The 26,321-nt window shown below is 47.4% G+C and overlaps 1 protein-coding gene across 2 annotated transcripts in view; it reads left to right on the top strand.

Annotated features, from left to right (window-relative positions):
* Positions 1-25,042, top strand: part of PAPSS2 (3'-phosphoadenosine 5'-phosphosulfate synthase 2) — a 50,404-nt gene extending 25,362 nt beyond the window's left edge. For both annotated transcript variants that reach the window (XM_087768081.1, XM_087768082.1), the window contains 11 exons: positions 10,301-10,406; positions 12,600-12,835; positions 13,663-13,801; positions 14,057-14,175; positions 14,298-14,411; positions 14,861-14,972; positions 18,389-18,594; positions 19,718-19,853; positions 20,660-20,928; positions 21,679-21,908; positions 22,403-25,042. In XM_087768081.1, coding sequence (XP_087624207.1) covers positions 10,301-10,406; positions 12,600-12,835; positions 13,663-13,801; positions 14,057-14,175; positions 14,298-14,411; positions 14,861-14,972; positions 18,389-18,594; positions 19,718-19,853; positions 20,660-20,928; positions 21,679-21,908; positions 22,403-22,544 — 1,809 coding nt within the window. In that variant the 3' untranslated portion in view covers positions 22,545-25,042. The remainder of the gene's footprint in view (positions 1-10,300; positions 10,407-12,599; positions 12,836-13,662; positions 13,802-14,056; positions 14,176-14,297; positions 14,412-14,860; positions 14,973-18,388; positions 18,595-19,717; positions 19,854-20,659; positions 20,929-21,678; positions 21,909-22,402) is intronic.
* The last annotated feature ends 1,279 nt before the right edge of the window (positions 25,043-26,321 follow it).

The following is a 26,321-nucleotide window of genomic DNA, read 5'->3' as shown; positions in this document are numbered from 1 at the left end:
AGAGCTTGAGAAAGGAGCCAGTTTGCATAAATTTTATAATTTTCTTTAATGTGGCTTCTCTTTAAATGCAGCACTTTGGGTTTGTTGAGATGAGCTTTTTTGTGCATCTTTGGAAAACAAACATTTGTACCTACATTTCCAAGACTTTCTGACCTTGAGGTCTTCGTGGCCTCTCTGGCAAAACTAAATGTTTTCTTCGATATCAAACTGGTTTTCAGCTTTCCATTGTGGTGCAAAAAAGTGTGTTGGGCGGGAGGTCATTTTTCAGGCCTGCCTAGCCCTTCTGATGGGAAGATCATTTGTTTGTGTGCCAGCGGGTGTGGGAAGAGGGAAAACCCCCCTCATTTTAGAGGAGGTGACTGCTGCTGCAGGGGGCTGAGTTGCGTGCTTGCCTCTGCCAGGGACCCTGGGCATGGTGCTGGACGAGTCACCTCAGCAATGGCTGGGGCAGCTCATTGCGTCTGCCCCCATCTTTGCAAAGCTGATGTGAGACCATGGGGATGGATGTGAGGAGCATCGAGCTCTTGGAGGTGCAGCCTGAACTTCAGGGGAGCTGCTCTTCAAACGTGTCATTTTTATAGGGCTCAAATATTGCAGGAGCTTAAGTCTTCATTTGCTGTTTGCCTCACTCTCTGCTACCCTTCTGTGGCTGTAAAATTGGGGATGATGCCACCCTCAGAGAGATACTGGGAGTTTGCATGAACTTTTGAAAGACGAAGTAACAAAAATCCCCAAGGAAAATGCTCAACTGTCCTTCAACCAGCCTTTGAGTAGTGTGTAATGACTAAGACCTGTGCCTACACCTGATTTAGGGAGGGGTGAGGGAAATGCTGAATAGCCACTCATTCAAGGAGAGTACAACGTTCCTGGTGCTGACTTAGGCAAGGATCTAGGTAACCCCGTGTGTGCTCATATAATTAAAAGCCTGTCTTGCAGCTCATATGGATCAGACACACAGGTAGATGGGGCAGGAAACCTTCATCCTGGTGTCTCTGAACTTGAGTCCTCAACTTGGACTTGGATCGTGCAGCTCGTTGTGTAAAGTGGCACATTTAATGGTATTACGGTGAAAACAAGCCCACCTTCAGCCAATAGAAACAGCGAGGGGACTGAGGAGGTACTGAGTGTGGGGAAGGTCTGTTTGGTCCCATCTGTAGCTTCCAGCAGCAGCCGAGAGTGGGGGCCAGGGAAAAGTTTATGGCTGGGACACCACGGTGCATTGTCCCAGCTTCCATCGATTTACAACTTGAGATACCAGAAGCCATGCCTTTCTTCCTGATAATCCTTGATGAACTTTCCTTCTATGAATTCATCTTAATGATTTTTTCCAGCCAAGTGAACTTTTGGTCCACCCAGCAGAGTTCCCCCTTTTAACTGTGTCCTGTGTGGTGGTTCTGGCCAAGTTTCCGCGCAGTCCTTCCTGCTGCTGCTTTTGCACTTTGCAAACTTTAAAAAAATTGCTGAGGTGGAGAGAGAGCTCCTGTCGCCTGCTAGGGACCATTGACCATTGCAAAGCCAAGCACATGGGGTTCAAGATGCCAGGTTCAAGACTGCACGTCATCCTGGATACCGAATGAGGCAGGGAGGGGCAGTGCGTGGCCTCAATGCTGAGCCCCCACCAGCCTGGGCTTGTGTCCAGCTTTATTCTTTCAGCAGCCTGCCACGATGTCCTGTAGAGGAGAGTGATGCAAGAGAACTAGTTCTCTTACGGAAATCTCTCTCTATCTCTCTTATAACCGGATGAAGCTGCTTGAAATGCAGATCCTCGGTAGCTCCCACTGCTTATGAAATCACTAGAGCTTCTCAAAAGGTAAAGGATTTCTTTCCTGAGAGGGATATGATGGTCATGTTATAAACAGGTATCTTGTCCCCATGTCATTTAGATCCAAAATGGGCTTGGTTCAACCTGTGCTAGCTTGGTGGGGTTGGAAGGAGATTCTGCTTTCTTACTTAGCAGAAGATGGAGCTGGTGTCCCACCTGCCTGCTCACAGCCATGGTTAGTTGCTGGCCTCCAAGTCTGAAAACTGGTTGCAAACTGTGTTAAGAGGGACACAAAACGGCTGAATGTGGCTCGCTGTCTTTTGTGTTAGAGCAGTGCCGCCATGCCAGTTCAGCTTTTAAAGGTATGTTAGTGACAGTCCTGGTTTCTTAAACTAATTTCTGGAGCAATCAAAGGGAATTGTTTTGATGAAACGGGATATCGCTCTGACACGTTGGCTCCTGGTGTTCGCTGGAGGACCCTCTGGGTAAACCGGTCCCACGTGGCATCTCTGAACAGCAGAGCTTGTGGTTTTGATTGTATCTTAGAACTGAACAAAATTTAGCTCAGCTGACAATCTCCTGACACTATACTGCAAGTTTTTCTTTGTGTGGTATTTGGTGCAGGAGTCCTGGCTGTCTGTCTTGCTTGTTTTAAGGTTCCTGCCTTGTCACAGTAAGAGATGGGACACGTACAGTGCCTTATTTACTATAGAGAGCCACAACCCATTAATTAAATTCCTAAATCTCATATGCCAGAAAAGAAATGATTACATGTCAATACAATTCCTCCCTGAAAATTTTTTTGATACTGAAGTTAATGTGTAGTCAAAATATGTACCCTTGTCCTCCTTTCCTCTTGTCCCTGAAATCTGAGGGACTAGTAATCCGTTTACCATTTCCATAACCTGATATTTTTCTCCAAAAGAAGACACAGAAGGATGGCCGTGTGGACTGGGTAGTTTTTCCGGGTAGGGGAGCAGTGGCGTGCTGCTCTGTTTTGGTGCAGAATTTCTCACGCAGATGCCGTTGCACCATGCAAAGCAGCTCAGCTGGCTGTCAGTCATGGCTCTGTGCACCACCAGGCGCTGGGTTTGCCGATGGAGGTCAACAGGCTACACCATCTCTGTGTTTTTTAACTAGTCACCTATCTTCTGGTCGCGTAATTACCTTCTTTTTGGTTTTCTTGGAAGTTAAATAGATATGCTTGATCACTTCCTATGGGTGTGCAATCCTAAAACTTAGCCATACTGTAGTGAGAACATAATTTATCTTCCCTCTTTTTGCAAGATAACTGTTTTTTGCATTTTTGGTGGTTCCGTGGTTGTGGCATGATCCACAGCAGCCTTGTAACAGACCCCAGGCATCAAGGCAAAGCAGTTCTCCTTTTGCAATGTCAAACCTATGTTTGCAAAAATAAGCATGAGCCAAACTGCTGAAACGGGTTCATTTAGGGGAGGTAATTTAGCAGAACTGCTCTGAATATAAAAAATAGGGCAACCATGGAAGGATTTCTTGTTTAAATTGTTATTTTTGTCAGCAGCTGACAAGATACTTTGTTTGTCAAATATTTGTTGCCCGTGCAGCTGTCCCTTGTGATTTCTGGAATGAAGATGGGAAGATTTTTTTTTAATAACATCTGTCCCGGCCTTGCAAATTCGTCCCGAAAATGTAGGAGTGCAGGATGACTCACTGGTTTTCCTGTGTCAAGGAAATTAGAGTAGTGACATCATCTAATTCAGAGATAAAGAAATGCCTGATCTGGGTGCCTTCAGAGAGGCAGATTTTAACTTTCAACCTGCTGGTTTGAAGTCACATAGTCTAGAAATCAGCGTCTGATTTGCAAGGTGACTGGAACGGGAGTCTGGTTTTCTTGTTGTTTTTTTTTTGCCAGGGTTGTATAAAACTTGACTGTGGCAACCCAAAACATGCAAATTTATACCAAGAGAAAAATATTTTAGCTGCTGTCAAAAATAAGGTCTTGCTAAGAGCTCAAAAATTCCTGTGGGTTAAGAAAAAACACTTTAGCTAACACCACCTTGAAAACCTTGTGTGTTAGCAATGTTTGGCATCTCCAGCCGTCTGTCTCCAAGCTGAAAGACTGCTTGTTTCGTGTAACTGGCATGTCTCTGCTGGTCTCCTTAAGATCTTCTGTGTTACGTTCCCGGCAGGGGACAGGGGCCAAGGTAGTGATGCCAAGAGGAACAAGCATCAAAGGCAAGGGTGCCAAGAGTGAGGTCTGCTCTGGTTTATTCAGAGCGCTGAATGAAGAAAGGGAGCCCAGTTCAGCATCCTGCCTGGTGCAAGGGAATGCTGGCATCCCCAGCACCGAAACCTCTGCTGGGTATTTGGTGACGCTTCAGTGTATTACTCAGCTAAGTCTAAAAAGAAAACATGACATTGTTTCTACTCACGTATGGGTGGTGGAGAAGAGACGAGTCCCACATGCAGGAAAGAGGGGGGACAACAGCACGGGAAGCAGGAAGGTGGGTGGTATGGTAACGCATCAGGTGCTTGAGAAGTCCTGCTTCCCCGTCTGGACCTGCGATCCAGGCTCTGTGTTGTGATGGTGGGATCCTGGGAAGTGAAGTAGGCAAAATTTCCAGGGTAACTCCATCTTGGTGGGTTTTTTCCCTGGGAAAGAGTGGAGCTGATTTTGAAGCATTTACTGTCTTAGTCCATTCAATGAATCAAACTCAAGTTTGGGAAAAGTCTATAGGTTTAGAGTTACAAGAACTAAATTGGGACTTCAGAGACTCCAAGATTTCTCCATCGTTCTTCAATATGATTGTAATCAAATCTTTGCTTCCACAAGCAAAACCCCCCTCTCCCCTCTCTTCCTCCTTTTCTTTTGAATACAATAGTTTTGCTTTTCTGCAGCAAATGACTCTTTTACATAAGGTTTTTCCCCTGTTTTGGTGACGGACACTTTATCTTCTTGATGATGTCAGCTCGCCCATTTGCAAGAGCAGCCATGGGAATTGCCCTGGTAGAAGAAAATAATTTTTTAAGGAAATGTCCCATAAAGTTAATTTTTATGCATTGAATACAACTAATTGGACAAAAGACTTTTTTTTTTAGTAAGATGTCAGGATTTGGGAGGGGATTTTAAACAGTAAGTTAGATCAATCTCCAGAGGCTTAAGCAAGTGTTTGACTTCAAACTTGAAAGCTTGCTCGATCATTTTATCATTTTAAAAGTCTATTTTACTATTTGCTATAGGATCAGCTGAAAACGTTTTGAAAGGCTCTTTTTTTCTCTTTTTTTGTTTTTTGTTTTTCTTCTGGAGAGATGTCCAGGCTGCAGTGCCAAAATAGGGGTTGTATTAAATGCTTGACTGGAAAAAAATGAATCATTTTCCTAATGATGTGAGAGAGTCCTATAAATAAAAATGCAGCTGGGGGTGTCCTGACCCTACCTTCACTGTTGGGTCAGGGTTTCCTCGGGGCTGTGAGCACTACCAGCCGCCAGTTGGATGCTAACTGTGTTCATATGAGGCTGGTCTTTCTGCTAAGTGAGCCGGACGTGTGACTAATGTGCCCTTAGTAGCGCTGCACTACAAGAGTGTTCCTCTGCTGGCATCGTTCTTGGGCTGATCTGTGCTGTGTTTTCAGGAAGAAGTCCCTCTCCGGAGTGGGATGTTGCTGCAGCCTGCCATGAGCTGTGGCTCTTGGACCGCTTCCAGCACCCTGCCTGCGCCAGCTACAGCAGGCAGAGGTACTCCCACAGCAGTGCAGCGGAATTAAGGGCTTGATAAGGACATTGATTTAGACCTTATTGGCCTTTACGATGACCAGCACCACTTTGTAATGACAAATCTTTCCTCCTGCAACATCGGAGAGCTCTGCCTTCTGTGGATGGCTGAGCAAGGGTTGGCTTGAGGATGTTGCATGCACTTAGGGGATCTCTCGAATGTTCTGCTCAGCTCCCGTCTCTCTTCCTTTGTTTCCACCCCTTGGCTGTGGCACATGGCACTCACACTTGGTTCTTGCCCTGGTCCTGTTTGTTATGCAGCTGAGCAGGTGCTGGCTAAAGAAATGGGTAGGTGGGGGCAGGAGGAGATGCTGCCTTGTGTCCTAAGGTCCAGAGTTTATACATACTTGCATCTCTAGTGGAAGATGGCAAATCATCCATGTAATTCGTTGGGACAAGCCTAAGTGTTGTTCGTCCAGTGCATTTTCTATTAATCATGCAATGGTTCTGCTCCTAACAAATATCAGCAATGGTTGGGAGAGGCCCCCCAGATATGGTGCATTTAGCTCTCAGGCAAGAGGAGAAGATGCTTCCTGATAACACCTCTCCTTGGGGGTGTTCAGTCTATGTGGGAAAGCACAGCTGCTCCCTTTCAGGGCTAAATACTTAAAGAAGAGCTGAGGTTACTTTTTCAGATGCCATGAATTGAGAAGAGGTAGCACTCAGAGCAGAGGACACTGATAGTTCCTGATTTCTAACAGGTCTGTGCCATGGTGGACTCCTTTGTCTCAGAGGTCGAATCTCTTTATTCAGGAGGAGCACTAAGGAAAAGCCTCCTGCGTACGCCTGCAACCTGCTTTCACAAAGCAGGGGTGCACCTTGTCCCACCAGGGCGGTGGCAGAAAAAACTTGTTTCTTTTGGAAGCCAAGCCAGGAGACACTTGGCAGGTGGCTCAGTCAAGCCTGATCTTAAAGACACCTGAGATCTTGGTGTCTCCCAGTTTGTCAACCTCATGGAAAGGTTCAATAGGAGGAAAGGCCAAAAGCAGAGCTAGGATTTAGCTTCTTGGTCCACTGCAGTCTTGGCACAAGGTTTGGAGCGATGTCTTTATTTTTTTGTCATTTCCTGGATGAGGTAAGCCAGGGTGGGCTGAGCACTGAGATCATGCAGATGTGGCCAAACAGAAGATTTCCAAGGAAATGAGAGAGTGTGGCAATGTCCTTCTTAACCATCTGGCTGGCAGAGGCTGCACGGCTCTTCTTTGGAGACGCTGCCGGGTCATTTATTGCCTTGCTTGGAGCCTTGTTTGGGGCTGAACTATAGGTAAGAAGTTCCTCTCCCAAACCTCACTTCTTTGATCTAGACTATTGCAATAAATGCTTACCAGTGTCCCTAAATTGTCCCCACCGTGGGGCCCAACATTCAGGCATGAGTGTGTTGTGGTGATGATTGTATATGTTTGGTTTATGATGAAGAGGTTAAAACCATGAGAATAAAATCAGTAGAACAGCCCTGCATCTGATTAAACCCCATCCACCACTTATCTCTGCCTCCCAATGGTCTTGCAGTATATGTTCTTTCTAGATGAAATCTCTCCAGGGTTTGCTCTCGGGCCACTGATGCTTATTTTTGATGGTGCCTTCACTCCATTTGATCTTGCTTCAGCTCTGGCTTCCCAAGCCATGTCCCAGCTGGTGGATGATTAGGTGGGAAGTTGATTCTTCCTGCTCAACAGCTCATTCTTGGCCAAGCAAGCTGCCCACCCAGCCATCTGCCACGTGCTCACGTTTCTCTCTGCCTTTTTTCACTTTTGGCGTAGCTGGTGACAAGAATTTCTGAGTCAGCATGTGGCAGGCAGTTGTGCAGAGTTAGGAAGAATTTACCGGAAAGATTATTAACATAGCAGAAAAATCAGAGGGGTTTGGTACCATTTGGAGCTCCCGGCAGGTAGGAGAGGTCTGACAGTGTTGCTGAATTGCAAAAATGCACTCAGTGATGCTTTCCCAAGCTCCAGAAGGTGCCAGCATGCAAAATAAAAGCTCTGAGATTCATGCACAGTGCAGATTTACGGCACAGCAACATGTACTTTTAACATAACAATTTTGTTACGTCAGCCATGTAGGAATGTGCTAGTTCCTGCATCTTCCTGAGGCATGGATGTTATTGTAGTTCATCTCCTGCAGGACAGATCCAGAGATCAACATTTTGCAAAAGCAAGCGTGCAGCGGGAGTTCCTACTGATGTGGAGAGTGTGAAAGGGATATTTAAAATATGCAGGTTCATTTCTCCATGCAGAAATACCAGTCTTGTCTGTTGTGGTTTGCAAACAAATTGCAAAATACCTGCTCTGTGGTTTTTGGAGTGCTGCACTTGAGTGTGTAATCACCGGGCAGGTGCTACGCTGCAGCAGGGCAAGTTTCACTGCAGGGCTGAGAGGTGGCAAGCTGTCAGGAAGGTGAGTTTGGGCACTTGCGCTTTGCTGAGGGTACTTGGCACAACCAGGAGTAAACACAGCAGAAACACACCTATGCGTCTTGGGAGAAGGGATTGTTTTTGGCTGCTGGGTCTTCTGCACGTGCTCATTTAGTCTCGCTGCTGAAGCCTGAACCCCTGGGGATGCATGAAAACTAAACCACGGTGGTGCTGTCTCAGCTTTGCAAGCTCAAAATGTTCAAACAGACTTTTGACAACCCCCTGCAAAAAAACAAAATGGAACAAACCACAAAAACCAAATCTTGAGCTACTTACCTTTTATTTTCTGAGTCACCAGGATGTGTTGGGCTCAAGCACTTTTTCAGGGTCAGGTCTAGAGAGGTTTTGGGTTTTCGTTTTTGTTTTGCTGTGGTACCTGGGCTCTGTGTTTCAGACAGCATCTCATCTGTCCCCTACACTCAAACCCCCAAATAATTGATTTTATCCTTTGAAACAACTGCAGAAGGGGGAAGCGAAGTCCGGGACCTGCTCTGGTCCGGCAGCAATGAAAATGGGAAGTGCAAGTCCTGGAGCAAGAAGATGCATCACTGGAGGTGGTTGAGACAACAGGCCTGAACACCTTTTTAGCCCAGGACTTCCCATCAAGTCATACCATGGCAGCATGGGGTGGGAATCGATCACATTCAGCCAGCTCTGGAGGAATTGCTTCTCCCTCCCAGAGCTTCTTCCAGTGCAGTCTCACAGTCATGGCACCAACATTGAGGCTTGCTGAGACTTAACTTGGAGGCAAGATTTATGACCGTTATTATGATTATTTTGGACATAGCTATTCTTACCTGTATGTTGAAATGTTCTGGAGCGCGGTAGCTGTTCAGTGTGCCCACAAGCAATTGCAGATGGCAAATTTGCAGGCATAAAGAGGCTAATTTTGGAGCCTTTCACTAAAATTGAATTGAAAATGGGCATGAAATTCTGAGTATAGTTATAAATCACTGTGATGGGAGATTGGTCTCTGCTGGGATGCTGGCCTCTCTGAAAGATAATAATAATAACAGGTGCGGAGAGGAGGGTATTTTTTCTCTTCCGTTACGGAATAATTTTCACCCGGATTTCTGTGCAGGCAGAGCCCTCTGTTGCATACAAAATACCAAGTCTCCAATGAATGCTTATGCCTTTGCTGAATCATGTTCAAGTGTTAATGGCCCAGCAAGCAGAGGAAAAAAAAAATCAGGCTATTTTGTTAACGCATTTAAAAGTGACCTTTTACTTTATTGTCTCTCCCATTCCTCTTTTTTTTTTTCCTTGCCAACATTTTTTTTCTTGGACGAATGAAAGACGATCACTTCCCTGTTGTGACTTCAGACGTAGAAATATTTATATAGTGAGATGTAAATCATGGGAAAGCCCAGACCCGCTTTTGTACTGGTGATATGAAACTGATAAACCTGTGTTCGTGAAGAGTCCAGCTGGGGAGAAAATATTTATATCCCCTCCTCCCTTTTGAGACTTTTCCTTTGGCTGCCTTGGTTGGAAATGTAGTCCTCGCAATTAATAAGGTCTTGTAGATATTTTATGTGCAAAAAGTCTTTGTTGAAGTACAGTTGCCGGAACTGCATGGCACAGACAGGCTGTTTACTCTGCATCACAGTGGAGGGGCTAGGGCTGCTCTGCCCACAGCAGGTCAACATTAGGAAGCACCAAAATTCAGGCCTCTGGCTCAGCATCATGCCGGTGCCTTCTTTGCACCAGGAGGGTGTTAGGTGTTGCACTGGTATGCATTAGGTGTTGTTTTCTCTGCTGCCCGTCCCACCGTCTTCCCTGGCTGGGTCCCAGTCTCACTCAGCACAGCCTTGCTATGTCGCCGTTTCTTGCCCCAGCTGCAATTATTAGCATCCGTGTTATGTTAAACATGGCAAGTAAATTAACACCTTAAGTTGCTTTTGTTTTGCAAGCGTAATTAAAATAATAGGCGAGTCTGCCTGTATTTTCAAATGCTGAAGAGGCAGGGAGTGTGCTGCCTGTATCTCTGCATGGATTCCCTGTCCTCCCCTCTCTGCCTGCGGGTGTATCAGTCACCTGGCAGCACTCCTGCGGCAAAGCAAGTTGCCTTCTGCTGCTGCCGGCAGTGGCAGACACAAAGGTGTTGCCACCAGAAGTGCTCTGAGCAGAGGCAAATATTGTCTTTAAAAAATGAGTCTGTGCTATTCAGGCAGCAATCCAACTTACGCCAAAGGCAACTATTTTCTTCGTTGTTTTCCCTTTTGTACCAAATTGCCAGAGTTCGCTGCAATGACTCATGCAGATTTTTAATGAATTTGCATTTCTCTCCCTTATATTAGTCCCAGCTGAGATTTTCTTTTGTATGGAGAGCAGTGAGGTAACATAAGTGTTTTGTTTTGCTTTGTTTTCATTAGGGATCAACCAATGTGGTTTACCAAGCCCATCATGTCAGCAGGAGTAAGAGAGGACAAGTCGTCGGTACCAGGGGTGGATTTCGAGGCTGCACGGTTTGGCTAACAGGTATTTTCATCTCAGCATGAAAGCATGGCTTCACGTGTGAAACCCATTTGCATACATGAGTATGGCTCGGAGGTGGGGATTTGGGATCCGCAGGAAACATCAGCGTTCCTTGTGAACTGGGAATTGCAAAACCCTTATACGTGGGAAACACTGACACGTGGTGCTGGCGCCGCAGCAGCTGCTCCCTGGCAGCTGCTGCCCATAACTAATGTTTTTATGAATTTTACAGCTGTTATCAGGCTCCTTTGAAGACATCAGAAGCTCTAAGGGTCGCACTTGTTGTTCCAAGTGTGTGGCTGAGGAAGCCTTGGCTCAAATCCAGCCAGTCCTTGGCGTTGAAACATGCCCAGAGTTGTCCAAAACAGCATGCAGATGTTTTCGTTCTGGGTTGGTGGGAAGTTCATTGGGACACCTAAGTTTACTGTGTTTAAAGTGACCTTGTGAGCAGCACAACAAGGCAGTCATCTTGTCTGAAGAATAAATACTCTCAGACAGCGAGTCGCATTGGAAGCGTTCCTCGTACAGCCCTGGCGAGTTTCTTACGTTATTTCTCATTTTGTACGCCTTCCGATGTGTTGCCCTTCTCTTCTGCTTTGAAAGACAGATAAACTCATTGCTTGAGGATTAGGGGCTGTTAGAAATGACAATTGCATTTATTTTGCTCTGCTAATATTTGCACAACTCTATCTTTTGCCGCTTGTCTGGTTGTTTCTTTGCTTGTTAAATATTTTCTTTGACTGCTGGAAGATGTTGAAAGACGTACTTGGAAGGGTTTGTAAAGCCATTCTGATTTGCCTTCATATCAGTTTATGTGCTAGATTTTGGATTAAAACACATTTCTGTTTTGTTCTCCTTAATTTCGAAAAGAAGGCCAATGCCTAATCTGCTTTAATATCATTTCTGAAGACAAAAAAACTGTCCAAGGCAATTTCCTTCTTTTTTGAATATCACTCAGAAATCTTGTGTCTGAAAGGTTTGAGCGTCTCTGGCTGATGATTATTCTTTGAAATAGACAGTGGTTTCCTAGCTTTCTATCAGTATAATTTTAGGTGACTATATGGAAGGACATTTCATTGCATGGACTATATGGATTAAATGGAAAGGCATTTGAATGCCCTACATTGCCAGCTCAGGAGAGCTATCAGTTAGTCTGTTGTACTACGAAAACCAAAGGCACAGCCAGCAGCATTCATCTCTGCCCAGTCAGGTTTCCTCTCCAGCACAAACATGGCTGTTCTGCATCAGCCAAAAGTCCAGCTTACCCAGGGTCTTGTCTCCATGAGTGGTCGGTAGTAGATGTCATGCAAAGGGTATAAAAACAGGTGAGCAGATGATGTTATCTCCACAGGAGATTCTCCAAGGCTGTGTTTCCTGAGACAAGTGTGGTGTTTGGAGGTGTTTTCTATCCTAAGTTAAGGTCCTCTTCCATCTCAAGGAGGTTTCAACTCATGGATTCCCACCCAAGGGAAAGGAGTTTGGTGTTCCAGGTGCACTTGTCGCTTTCTGACACAGCCAGTAGCAAGTGCTTCTTGTGCAAGTGGATGGATCTGGGATGGGAAGGAGCCACCTCGTTTTGGATTGTTGTCTTTCTGGCTGGTGACTCCAGGAGATGCAGGCAGCTGAAGATGCTTGTCTACAGAACCATCCTGCTCCTGCTTGCACAGATCTGTGCGTGCTGCTCCTGTAGAAGGAGGCGTCCGTGGATGCAGAGGGGCAATTGCTGCTGGAGCCTATCCCACCCCACACAGTTGCAGCAAGAACCTCTCCTTGGGTTCAGTCTGGGAGAGCAGTTGGCTGTTCATAGGGGAACAGGAGGAGGAAGAGGAAGATGCTGAGAGATTCACAGGCAACAGCATCCTTTCAAGCTTCTCCTACTTACTGGTACCTATTTGTCCCACCATGACCTAGCAAGAAGTACTTTTGCAACGCTGCTGGGTTGAACCCCTCGAGATGTTGGGATATAGCAGCTTTTCTCATGGCATTAATGCCATCCACTAAGAAGGGTTGGCCCAGGGCTCTGTGGTGGTAACTGCGTGCTAAAAAGATGAATCCAACTTCCCTACCTCATTCCTTCCTTAAAGCAACTTCAGACAGAAGGAGTTTCATTGCCAGTGTCCCAGGAGGTATTGTGTTACACTACAATTTTCACTCTTTTGACTTCAAACCTGAACCTCACTTTTCTGTCTCCAACAGGCCTTTCTGGAGCTGGCAAGACAACCATTGGCTTTGCTCTGGAGGAGTACTTGGTCTCTCATGGCATCCCTTGCTATTCCCTGGATGGTGATAATGTTCGCCATGGCTTGAATAGAAACCTCGGTTTCTCGGCTGAGGACCGCGAGGAGAACATCCGCCGCATCGCAGAGGTGGCCAGGCTGTTTGCTGACGCTGGACTTGTCTGCATAACTAGTTTCATTTCTCCTTTCACAAAGGTAAATTTGCTGCATCATATTCTGCTCTTTTCTGGGCAGCCTTGATTTTGTGATTGTTCTTAGGGAATAGAGATTTACATAGAGGACTTCCTATAAATGCCATCAGACGCTCCTTTTTAACTTCTCTATTCTTTTCTAAAACACCACTGATAGACAGAACTACATGCAATCGGTACAAATTTCTGGAGGGCAGTTTGATGTGACCTTTTTGAATATATTCAATGTGACAAAATATGTTTTGAATATATTCAATGTTGCAAAAAAAGCTAAGAGAAATTTAAAATCTCTCTACAGAGGCTCCTACTATTGACTTGTTAGGAGACAGAAAAGAGGCATAGAAGCAATAGCCTGTTATAGTGCTATCACCACTCTGTTTGAAGAAGTATTGATTGTATTTTTATGCTTCCTGAGAATACCAAGTAGCTGCTGTTATCAAGCCGATGCAAGCAGTTCCTTTTTTCGACACAGGGCAGATAATTATTCACATTCTAAAGTTACGCTGTCCTGCTTAACGAAGAGATCTTCTTGATGTTTCAGATTGAAAAAGCTGAAAACAGATCAAAGTTGTAGATTTTTTTTGAAGTATCATCTTTAAAGAAAAGAGGGGAAGTGAGATGAAGAACCCTTATTGGAATTAGTGTAAATTTAATAAATTTATACCAGAGACAAATTTACCTGTGTCCAATAATGGTTGGACTTAATGATCTTAAGGGTCTTTTCCAACCTTAATGATTCTATGATTCTATGAATTCCAGGGCACATCATGTAGTAGGAAGGTGCTTGCTGCAATTTGGACACATATGATTTTCCCGTCTTTCTTCTAACAGGATCGTCAAAATGCACGGAAAATTCATGAGGCAGCTGGACTTCCTTTCTTTGAAATCTTTGTAGATGCTCCTCTAAATATTTGTGAAAGCAGAGATGTGAAGGGCCTATACAAAAAGGCAAGAGCTGGAGAGATCAAAGGTATGGAAGAGCGAGATCTTATTTTGCCTTTTGCTTTCTGAAGCATTGGATAGCGTGTTGTTGCAGCTCTGCACGTAGAGGTGGGTTACTAAAGGCTCTTTGTAGCGCACAAGAGTATCCGGTTTCCCTAGTTTTGCTGTCACAAGCGTCACTTGTAGTACCCACTATGTTTGAATGTTGTTTGTACAGTGTTGTTGGCTTTAAGGCACAGAGTATTACATTAAATGAATTTAATTTGGGTTTAATTGTCCATAGGATTCACGGGGATTGACTCAGAGTATGAGAAGCCCGAATCTCCTGAACTAGTGTTGAAAACGAATGTTGCGTCGGTGTCTGAATGTATTCAGCATGTTGTGGAGCTCCTCCAAACACAAGTAGGTCATTTTTATGCCACCGCTGCCAGCAGCTTGTAAACTTGCTTTTGGACACTGACTTTTTGGTGTGCATTTAAAAAACAGCATGTTACTTACAGTTGCTGTCTGTCTCTCTCTTTCAGAACATTGTGCCCCATGGCTCTATTAAGGATGTTCTTGAGCTGTTTGTACCTGAAAATAAACTCAGTAGTGTCCGAGCTGAAGCAGAGATGCTGCCATCCGTAGAGATCACTAAGGTATCGTCATGCACGGATGCTGTGCTGTGATTCAGTCACTGTTTAGCTGTTTGAAGAGTAGAAGCTTCGATGGGGATGTTGCTTGAGGGGGCTCTGTTCCTCTGATGGCTGTGTCCTTTTGTGGCTGTGGTTTATGGCGAGCTGAAGTGTGGTCCTGATCCTCAGCCATTTTCTGCCATGTCTCCACTCTGTGCTGTAGCCAGCCAAGGCCGTCAGTCTCCTTTGTTGTGTTAGTACAGCCCCGCAAGCAGTTGTGCTATGAAAGTACTTGAGTCTGGCTTACAAAAAAAAAACCAACAGAACAACCCCCCTGCATGGCTTTCTCCCCCTTTATGAATGTCCTATATTTGAAGAAAAGCAAATGAGAGCACTGTTACAGCAGAAGGGAAGGAAAAGCAACTTCTGAGCATGACCTGGTGACAGGAGTGCCATTTGGGTTTGTTTTGCAGCTGGATCTGCAGTGGGTGCAGGTGCTGAGCGAAGGCTGGGCCACTCCGCTGACCGGCTTCATGCGCGAGGCGGAGTACTTGCAAGTGATCCATTTTGGCACCCTGCTGAATGGTACGAATCCCCACGCTTTGCGTTACCGCTGGCTGGCTGCGGGACGTGATGCTTACCCCACAGTGTCTCAGCAGGCAGCTGTACGAAATAGCTCAATGCTCAGCCGTGTTTTCTTCCTCCTTTCCTCTCACGTGTTAAATGCGAGGGCTTGTAAAGGACCGTGGGGGCCAGGAAGCTATGCTCCGAAATGCACCAAAGGGTGTGAAAGGTGACAAAGTTGACCGTGCTGTGGCTGGGGCCCTGGCTTACGGCTTTGAAATCTCACACAGTGCCAATCAAACATTTCGGCAGCCATTGTGTAGCTCTTTTCATGCTCAGTTATACCAGGGTAAATAAAGATGCAAATCCAAAGCCAAGTAAGCAGGGAGGCTGCCAGACTGAATTTGAGGCGGGAGGAGAAGGCAGCTATTCCTTGGAAACAGGAGCAGAGCCTGATTTAACTTTTTTTTTCCTGTTTTCCTGCTTATCCATTACTGTAACTTGAAATAAATCAGATTTATCTATTCATTAGCAACATGTTAGAGATGCTTCATCCCTGGAAAAGGCAAAGAGTATTCAGGCAGTGACCATCTACAGCTGAGACAGGAGGTGGTAGATATTTCTGTCCTGTTTCTCAGCTGTAAATGCTGTTGCTGTGACTTCACATGCACGCAGGGTGCTCACTTTGGGTTTTGTAGACCTGGTAGCGATCTCTGGCCTCAGGGATTTGGGATCTTGGTGAGTGAGTCCCTTTGAGTCTTGCCCTCCTTCTAGAAGATCCCATGGTTGCGTGAGGCAGTGACTTACTGCTGTTATTAGGGTTTGGGCACCATGCAACATATGCAAAGCTCAGGACTGCTCACTTTGGACCGGAGGAGTGTCTGTGTGGGGCTTCTGCTTTCAGACACATCATAGCCTTTTACGTCCCACCTAGTGTGCAAACAGTGTTCAAAAGCACGTGTCCTTGTTATCAGACCCCGATCTGTAGTCTTTCAGCTGCCTGTTGTGCCTGATGAGGTTGCAGAGGCGCCCCGTAATGACCACGTTGCTCTGGAGCTCTGCACTTTGTGCCAGAGGCTTGTCTCAGTGAGCATCTGTTTTTGGGGCACTCCCCCAAACCTCTTGGCATCACTGACCACAGCTCCTCTGGGGTCCATGGGCATATGGTCAGGATTTATAGAGCTCCATGGGGTTAGGGACAAAGCCTAGGACACCTGCTTTTAGCAGGGGGATGAACTCTCCAGAGCAAGGTCTTTGCAGTCCCTGGTCCACCTTGTCTCCACAGAGGTCTCCAAACTCAACATCTGCGTGGTCAGGCCCACAGGGTGACACCTGGGCAGGAAGGAGAATGTCTCTGGTTTGCTTGGATGAGCTTTAGGACATGGTGGAGGGTTTCCATCTCGTGGTGCCAAGGCTGGAGTGCGTGTTGCCAAAGAGAGGTTTGAGGCTGGTCTTTCCAGAGTCATTAGTCCAGCCCTTTTGCCCTGGGGTGCAGGTGATGTTTTTGGCAGCTCTAGCTGTGCCTGGAAGGGCTGTGATTGTTTTGGTGGACTCGTGCAAGTTAGTGCTCCTCTCGCTCAGGCATTGAGCAGCAAATCCCACCTTGATACTAACAACAGTTGGATGGATGAAGTGCTTTGTGTAGGGGCATGGTGGCCACCAGGAAGAAAGGTGGATCTGCACGTCATAGGGCAGCAGGAGTTCCACAGAGTCTCCAGTGCTGCGCCCTCCGCACCGGCAACACGTGCCTCTGTCAGGACTGGGTGACAGCAAAAGTGTAGGTGGTGTACATCGCTTCCAACCAGTGTGACCCATGTTGGATGGGTGAGCACCAGAGAGGCTGGAGCAGTGCCGTGGAGGACCGTGGCCGCACCAGCAGACACCCTGCCTGCAGTTAGGCAGTGCTTGCCAGAGGTTTTATATGAACGTCTTTGATTCTTGGAACGGCTACTGTAACTGGTGTCTGTGAGTGTTAATTATCTTAATTGTGTTTGTATTCTCCAGGAAGGAATCGCTGTGTAGCTGGTATGTATATAACTGTTCTTAGGTTGTACAGAAATCACTTCACTTTAGATTTTTTTGCTATAAAGTAATTTTTTGAGATTTACAAAAGAAAAGAAAATGATTAAGACTGGACACAACCACGGCCTGTTTCTAATTCAGTCAGTTACAAAGTGGTGTGACACACCCCGTGTCCTACCGACCGGTCTTCACAAAAATCCCAGTCATGTAATTTGTAATTACCTTCGCTGGAGTGATTTTTTTTTTTTTTTTCCTAACTCTGCATCTTGCATTTGGAAATGGAGCATGGAGAACCTCAGCTTCAGCATCATTTGTTGGTTTCATAATTCAGCTTTTTCCATGCTGACTTTATTGACTGATCGCTGGTTAATAAAAATTAAACGTATGAAGTTGATATTGATTGGCTTCCATGTGACTATAGTTATGATTATTCATGAAGGTGCTTGAAAATTGCTATCCGGCAGATGAATGATACCTAGTTGTGAATTAAAAGTAAATGCAAACATTTTAATAAAGATTTTTTAAAAATCTACATCATAGTCAAAATCCTCAAATTAAGACTCTCAAGGGTCCAAAATTATGTCAGTCAGATCAGAATAAATTGAATCAGTGATTTGTTCGTTCTTGTTTGTGGATGGAAACCCATGGGAGGGAATGAATCTTCTATATTAATACCAGGATATCCAAGGAGAAATGAGAGGACCTTAGTGGAGAACTGGGAAATTGGGGGAGTAGGGATAAAACCAACATGACTTCGAGGTATTTAGGACAACACTGAAATTAGAAACTACATGTGCAAATGTAGACTCACTGTATATACACAGAAAATAGATTAAAAATGAGCTCTGCAGAGATATAAAGGAGGAGGAGTAACAGTATAGAGATAGCCAGAAGAAAACCAAACAAAGCAAAGTGTGACAGTGTTTTCCCTGTTGGAAGAGGCAGTTCAGGAGGTGTGCAGGGAATGAGATGCCTCAGGGAACACCAAGCCAGAGCCGTATTAATAGAGGTTGTTCTCCTGGCAGAGGAGGTAGGGGTTATATCCGGGGTTGCATTTTCCAAGTATGCTTAAATTTTTCAAAGAGACTTTACAACAAGCCAACTGGAGAAGAACCAGTCTTTCCAGGGAGATAGAGAGTGCATAAAGTAATGAAATGCTCTGTGTGTCTTTGAGACATCTCTGGCCCAAAGATAAGGAGCTTTCATATTCCACTAACATCACTATTTATTAGCGGTGCAGAAAAAAATGGGGCAGTGAATGAATTTACATGACTGATGGTGAATCCCCGAGCTGGCCCTGGAAAATTTGGCTCTCCAAAGGGAGAACATGTGCCTCTGAAAACCTCTGTTTACTCGGTGCCCAAGACCAGTGTCTGAGGCTGGAGGACGTTAAAATCCTCCCCATCTCTTGCCAGACGGCGTTGTCAACCTGAGCATCCCCATCGTGTTGCCGATCTCCACGGAGGACAAGGAGCGGCTGGAGGGCTGCAAGGCGCTGGCGCTCAGCTATGCGGGGCGGAGGGTGGCAGTTCTGAAGAGCCCCGAGTACTTTGAGCACAGGAAGGAGGAGCGCTGTGCCCGCGTCTGGGGCACCACCTGCGCAAAGCACCCACACGTCAAAGTAGGTTTGTCTCCTTGCTGCTTGGGGAAACTTGGCCAGGATGGGAAATGTGGGTGGCAGGGGCTAGAGAACTGAACCTTTCCAAGGTTTCGAGGGCCATGGGTGTCCTGTCTGCTCTCCAAGTCCAACTCCTCACCGGGAACCATCGCATCCTAAGCAGGCAGGACTGAATTTTTAGGCTCACGAGTTAATGCTGCGCTTGCTGCTTTACAAGAGCATCAGATAACAAGTGCACGGTGAAACGGAAAATGAGCATGCTGCTGAGGAGCTGCTCCTTTCGTTCACTCATCTTCACCGGTGTGCCTATATCCAAACATTTTTAGCACGACCACCAACTTTTAGCCCCCAAAGTTTTCCTGCACTTGGGGTGTGACGATCTCAGTGATGCTGTCAAACATTAATGCTGCAGATTGTAGACTCGTGCTCTTTTTAGCTACGTTTTACTCCTCGATTTGACTGTTTTGTACAGGCAGCCAACAAGGGTGTTATATTTTTACAGCTTATCTCTTCCCACTTACTCTCTGGCAGTACAAAGAACATCATCCCTTAGAAAGGAAGAGCTCCAGGTTATGCCGAGTGACTTGAGCTGCCTGCATAACAAGGCTAAGGCCATGTTAATTCTTTCCCCCCTACCTTAAAATAACTCTTTTAATTATTCAGCAGCAGTTGCTAACCTTGTGTCATGGTTTAACCCCAGCCAGCAACTAGGCACCACAATACCAGCTACTAGGAAGAAAATTAACTCTATCCCAGCTGAAACCAGGACACCTTGCAACAGGCTTATTCCTCCTGCATATTCCCAGCAGGAAAGAGCAAAGAGTGAGGTGGCGGAAGGCCTTGTGCCATTACTTGTAGACCCCCGGCTGCCAGAGAGGAGTCCAGCACCCAGCTGGGTGCAGTGGTAGGGTGTCAGTGGCTGATGCCTCACTTTACGGGGTTGTGCTGCTCATGACATTCAGTTCATGTGGTCACTGTAAGTATGTTTTCCACCTACAATGTGCTGAACAAGAAGGGAGGATCACCGTACAAGCAGTCAAGCCTAACACTCTTCAAAGGAGACTGGGAAAGGGAAAAGGAGATATTTTGCTGTCCCCTCTGTAATGCACATGTGCGTAATTCACAGATGGTGATGGAGAGTGGAGACTGGCTGGTTGGTGGAGACCTCCTCGTGCTGGAGAAGATCAAATGGAATGATGGGCTGGACCAGTACCGCCTGACACCGCTCGCTCTCAAGCAGAAGTTCAGAGAAATGAACGCTGGTGCGTGCCCTGGGTTAGCGCTGGTGACACGGCTCTTCTTGCTCTACCTCGCACCGGGAGAGTTCTGTGATTACTTGCTCTCAAGCCCCCAGCACCTGCCAAATTGCTTCTGTATGCTCCCAAAATGGGACTATTTGGGTGGGGTGAGCAGGAAGAGGGACACAGGGCACAGCACAAAGACTGGCACAGGGTCTCCTTGGTTAAGGACGGTGGTTGTGATGGGCTGCGTCCTCAATGGGCCTCTCTGAGCATGGGACTGGAAAGTGTTGAGCATCCTGCTCATGTCCTCCCTGGCAGGTCAGACCCTCTCTTTCCGCACCCCAGGCATTTAAAGGCCTGTGCTGATGTGCTTGACCTTCATGCATGGGGAACAGCTCAGGTGTCTTCTCCCAAGTGTCTATCCCAGCAGGATGGCAGGCATCAGTCACCTACCCTCACTTTGGGGAGAGAGTGTTGGCCTTCCTGAAGGTGCCATTGAGCTTGGAGATGCAGCAGGTCACTTGAAAAAGTCAGGGAACTCAGTGGAGGTGCATCTAAAAACATTGTATGAGAGCTGATTGATAGGTCTGAAATCAGCCCCAAAGGAAGGATGTGCAATGAAAATAAACTTGGCAGAGCAATGAAGAGGCACTGTACATGTATGAAACACTCATCTAAGGTATTTAAGGTCTTGCTCATGTGAAGATAGGACACACATCTTGCGATGTGCATATCTTAGGACTATCGAAAAGTATAGTGTGTAAATGAAGCTGCAGGGTCAGATGGTCAGCGCAAGCCTGTGACCCCTCTGAATCTTTTCCTTTTAGATGCTGTCTTTGCGTTTCAGCTACGCAATCCTGTCCACAACGGGCACGCCCTGCTCATGCAGGACACGCGGCGCCAGCTTTTGGAGAGGGGTTACCAAAACCCTGTGCTTCTCCTGCACCCCCTGGGAGGATGGACCAAAGATGACGATGTCCCGCTGGAGTGGCGGATGAAGCAGCACACAGCGGTACTGGAGGAGCAAGTCCTGGACCCCAAGTCGACCATCGTTGCCATCTTCCCCTCTCCCATGCTTTATGCTGGCCCCACAGAGGTAACGTAGCTGTCAGCTGCTCACTGCGACAAGGCTTGAAGCCTGTCCGTGGGGATGCCGGCTGCCGGCCTGTGCGCACAGCTCCAGAAGGCCACAGGGCAGGGAGTCGGTAGCCATTGCCTCACTGTTAGCTCCCTCGATGGTTTACCTGCAGCTTGCTGCGGCAGCCATCTCCCAGCAGAGCTCAGCTCTGTGGGCTCCCGCACTTTCACAAGCTGTGTGGAGAGCTGGGGAGAAGGGGGCTAGAAACAGATTTTACCACTGTGACCTTTTTCTCTGTTTGGCAGGGATGCTCTTTTTTTTTCTCCCAGTGGTTTCCCTTCTGTTCCTAAATCAGTGGGATGAAAGCAGTAGATGCTGAACCTCCCCTGAAGGAGGAAGGAGAGGGATGTGTGGGCAGCCTTTGCCTGTGCGGGGCTCGAGGGCTGGCGGGCATTGTGTTTGCACGTTCAAAAAGCAAACCACTACCTACATTTGCTGCCAAATTGGAACAAGACCAGTTCCCATCCCCAGTGTTTCCCTTGAAATACATGTCCTTAGGAGAACTGTGATGTTGCATCAGGTCCAAGCAGTGGAAGACGAGTCTGGGCAGCCTCATCACTATGAGAAACTGGAGCAAGGCTGCTGACGTGTCTCCTTCCTTCCTTCCTTCCTGCGTGTGGATAGCCAGGATCTCTTTTCCAGCCCAGGGCAGATGGCTCAGTTGCTGCTCAGCCCTCAGCCAGTGCTCCTAGTGTCTCTCCTTTGCAGGTGCAGTGGCACTGCCGAGCTCGCATGATTGCCGGGGCCAATTTCTACATTGTGGGGCGTGACCCTGCAGGCATGCCTCACCCCGAGACCAAGAAGGACCTCTACGAGCCCACGCAGGGAGGGAAGGTCCTCAGCATGGCACCAGGACTGACCTCGGTGGAAATCATCCCCTTCCGGGTGGCTGCTTACAATAAACTGAAAAAGGCCATGGACTTTTATGACCAAAAAAGGTAACACAGGCAGCAGCATCGCTGTTTCTTCAACCTGCACAGCATGTGCAGTTTGCGATTGCATCTGGCTTGCAGCTTGCCAGGGGAGAGGGAAAAGCAGTCATCGTTCCTCTTAAGGAGAGGAATGGGGGGAGAACCTGTGAAAGCCACCCGCTTTCCCCTCCAAGAGCTGACACCAAGGTCAAGGATGGGTCTCATGAAACTAAAGATGTGCCTTTGTAGTCACCAGGGAGGATAAGAAACACAGTTTGGGGACTAAGTGGCAGTAGAAATACAGCCTCTTGCAGCTGGAGAAGTGTGTTACATAGAACTCCAGCTCCTCTCGAAAGAACAAACTGCATCGCTGCCAATTGTAAAGCCGGGTGTGAAGCCACAGATGAGTGCTGCTGGTGCCGGGAGGTTTCCGACCACGCACTTGGCACAGCGGAAGAGCTGAGCTGCGGACGACTCAGGCCGGTTGTGCTGATTTCACCCCTGTCTCTGTTTTGCCACAGGCATGATGATTTTGACTTCATCTCAGGAACACGCATGAGGAAGCTTGCTCGTGAAGGTGAAAACCCACCAGACGGCTTCATGGCCCCCAAAGCTTGGAAAGTCCTAACCGAGTACTACCAGTCACTGGAAAAAAAGAATTAACACTACTCCTCCTCCCTAGAAATACTTGTATTAAGAGTGAGCAATGATTGATTGATTGATTCCCTATGACACAGATCAGTTCCTTGGCATTTCCAATGCTCTGACTGTAGGATTTTCCTACCTGGGTCAGAGTGTTTTTTACTAATCAGCAATACTTTGAAATACTTTGAGCCTGGTCCTTCTCCCCTTGAAGCTGCCAGGAGTGTCCCCATGGAGCTGGAAGGGAAGGGCAGCAGGCCCTTCATTCCCAGCTGAGCGCGGCTGCAGGGAGCCCATCATGGCCTCTGGATGGGCCATCCGGATCGTTGTGGTGCCGCCAGAGCTGCCCACTGGCCCCTGGTGCAGAGCTGGGACATCAGCACCAGGATAAAAATGTGTCTGTCCCCTGCGTGGAGCAGAAATGAAGAAGTGCCTTTCCACTACCCATTGCCCAGCACTGCCAGAAGAGGCAGGCGCAGCCCCTGAAGCAAGGAGTGGTTGCTGCTGCCAGGGTGGGAGAGGAAAACGGGCACTCGATGCTCGGATTCAGTCGCTGCCCTCCAGGTTGTGCCTTAGACAATTTTCGCTAACAAACAGCAGGATTTTTTTAATGCCCTTGTTTTAACAGGATTTTTTTTAATCAGCTTTGACCATCGCCAGTTCCTTGTGGCTGAGTTGATTGCTCACTGTTCTTGCTTCTTCCTGCTTGACCTCTCCAGTCAAAACAAGACCTGGGCTGAGCGTTACTGGTGCTCCAAGTTCAGCTTTCCATGGGGACTCTGCCGTGGTGATCCCTGCGCTCACAGCCTGGTGGGCCCACGGGTGGGGGAAGCTGTCCTGGGAGGCACCGTAAAGCCCAGGAGATCTCTGAGAAAGCTCAGGGCAGCAAGCAAAAATTGGGGATGCTGTTTATGTGCTTTCATGTGTATCCTCCCACCTGGCAGGATCGGATTCCCCTTTCCTCTGCCCGCGCTCCTCCCATCTGAAAGGCGAATTAAAGGCAAAACAGCAAAATCACAGTGCAAGGTGGGTCCGAGCAGCTGTACCCGGTAAACCAGGCGAGAGATGGCTCAAGTGCTTGCCTTCATCCATAGGTGTAGACACATGTGGGTACAGGTGGCCTGATTTTACTTTGTACCTGTGGGATGGTGATGCTGGCTCCAGCTGGGGGACAGCCAGAGGATGGCAGAAAAGTCCTCGGGTCCCCCCAGCCATGTGGGGTGCTGCTGTGCCAGGGGTGATGATGCCGAGCCGAGAGCCTGTGGCTGGTGCTGCTCCCAGCTCTGGCTGGTGGAAAGTTACTGCAGACCTTATCTTCTCCCCCGCCCCTGACATGGACTTTGCTGTTGTGCGTGAGGCTTTTCCGCTGACTCGCAGCTCTTGCGGTGACCTCCAACGGGGCTGAGCAGCGTGACTCAACACTGAAGCTTTACCTGGCCCTGTCTGCGTCTCACACCGAGCACGTCCTGCTTCTCAGTGGTGGTTGAGGTTTGAGCACAACACCCTGCACGGCTGGGAGCCCCTCAGCCGCCTGCTTGCCCCTGCCTGTGCCTTGGCATCCTGCCCGCCGTCAGTGGAGGCTTTCCCAGGGAAGGGGCTGATGCTGCCGCCCTGCTGTGCCGGCGGTGAGGAGTATGCCACCTCCCTGGCCACCGTGCTCAGGTGTGAGGCTTTTAGGGGAGGATGACAGCTATGCACTTGTTAGTTATTGCAACAACCTGAATTGATCATTTTTGTACTTGGCCTTTTTTAGTACATGCCCCAGGACCAGTCAGAATGTGTTTCAAATGAAATGGAAATAGCATTCTCTCCTTCTTGTACTTCAGTTTTAATTAGAAATGGATCTACACTCAGTAAAAACAACGACGCTTCCGCTTGTAACTTAGGATAGTGAGCTACATCACAAGCTAAAACCTGTTTTGCTGTGGCCATGGTACAGGGTCCAAGACTACATATGTGATTAGGAATATTTTTGCAAAAAAGGCTTTTTTATCTGTCAACTGTTTTGGGGTTTTTTTTGTCATTTTTTTAAAGTATTCTGACCAAAAAGCCCGAAGCTGTATTATACCTCAAGAAAAATGCTGCAACACCCATGTTAGCAACTGAAAGCACACTAGCACCAGTGCCTTTTACACTCAGACCCTCTGGCAGGGACCTGGAAGACAAAAGCAATACTCCCATTATTGATTGCAATATTTGTCATTTTAAAGTAGTGAAATAGTGCTGTTGCTGCTCATCTTAAAATAATCAAATGGTCAAAAACAACAAAACCCTGCAGTAAATCCAAATGGTTACAGCAAAACACAAATGTTGTATTATCCTTTTTAAAAGTGTAGTGTACTGATTACCTCTGATTAAAATAGGGTATGTGGACTAGTTTTTTTTATAGTGTATTTATTAAAGACATGAGACTGGAATTTGTACCTCAACTGATGCATCTCATGATTCAATATATTCTGAACTTGATACTCTGCTACAAAGCACTCACTTTTAGTACAAATAAATATTTATACGTGTAACTAACCCTCACTTTGTAATTTTTTTGGGGGAAAATTACAACCACAATGGTTCCTCTGGGGCTGTGCCAGGTCCGTAGCAGTAGGAGCTCCCCCTGTTCCAGCCTTGCACGCTCAGTGCCTTGGACAGGGCAATGGCTGGACCAGGCAGCAGCAAGGCTGCCCATGGAGCTCATTTCCTTTTGGAAACCTCAACTAATTTACCTTTTTGCTGTCTGGGCTGTGTAGTGTTGAACAAGTCACATTTAACAAGCATAGTACCTGCACTGTCTTCTGCTGCCCTGCCTTTCTGTGCTGTTTAACCAGCACTTAAGCACCTTCTAGCTGCTAAAAGCCTGCAGAAATAGGGGATGATGCTGCATCGCTTGGTCTCTTCCCAATGGACCTGCTGTAAATGGGCTGTGGGTCTCGGAGAGTGCTGCAGCCCATGCTCCCCAGCTTGGGGAGAGACAAAGGGAGAGCTTGTGAGCCCTGGCAGCTTCTGTTGGATGGGGACAGAGGCCCTTTGCTGCTGGCCTGTGCCTGCCCCGGTGCAGGGCGGGACGCTGGCTGCAGGCATGCGGGCTGTACCCTCAGCTCACCCTGCCGGGGCTCCCAGCACCCCACTCATCCAGAGCCGTCCCCCGCAGCACCCCGGGCTTCACCCTTGGCTGCCTCATCCAGGGTTCCAAAGCACCAGCCAGGGAGAAGATGCCTGTGCTCAAGCCAGTCTCAAAAAAACCCCCTGTATGTACAGAATTCAAACATGAGCACACAGGTGAAGGTTACAGAAAACAGATCAACAAAAACACAGAGCAAACAACCACCACATTTATTTACCTTTTACTTAAGACTACGCCAAAGGTTTCTGTTTGCGCTGCAGTATCGGACTGGCAAGATTAGCTGCTTTACAGCCCGGGGACAATTTAGGTACGGTCTGTACTGTGCACACTGTCTACCGGTGACTGCTATGGCTGAACAGGTCCTCAGCAAATCATTTGCCTGCTGGGAATGCCTATGCCTCTTCCTGCCAGAGGCAGGACCTTTAAACCCCAAGAAAGACCCATTTCTCACAGAAAACTCTGCGCTACAACTCAGAGCTCAGCACAGAGACTGGATTGGCCTCAGCCCATGCCTGTGAAACTACGCTTGGTTTGAGCAACTGGCCCTAGAGCCGCAGGAGAGGGGTTAGGCTTGCCCCTGCTCTAAGGAGAGGCAGGATCAAATGGTGAGGAGCCTGGACCAAACCACTGGAGCTGTGGCATTAAAGCAGCCACGTTCCTGCATGGTAAACTGTGCCCTT

Source organism: Nipponia nippon, unplaced genomic scaffold, assembly GCF_047370975.1.
Source record: "Nipponia nippon isolate SJK-2023a ecotype South Korea unplaced genomic scaffold, ASM4737097v1 scaffold_3, whole genome shotgun sequence".
NCBI classification, from domain to species: domain Eukaryota; kingdom Metazoa; phylum Chordata; class Aves; order Pelecaniformes; family Threskiornithidae; genus Nipponia; species Nipponia nippon.
This window is presented reverse-complemented; position numbering and strand designations above follow the sequence as displayed.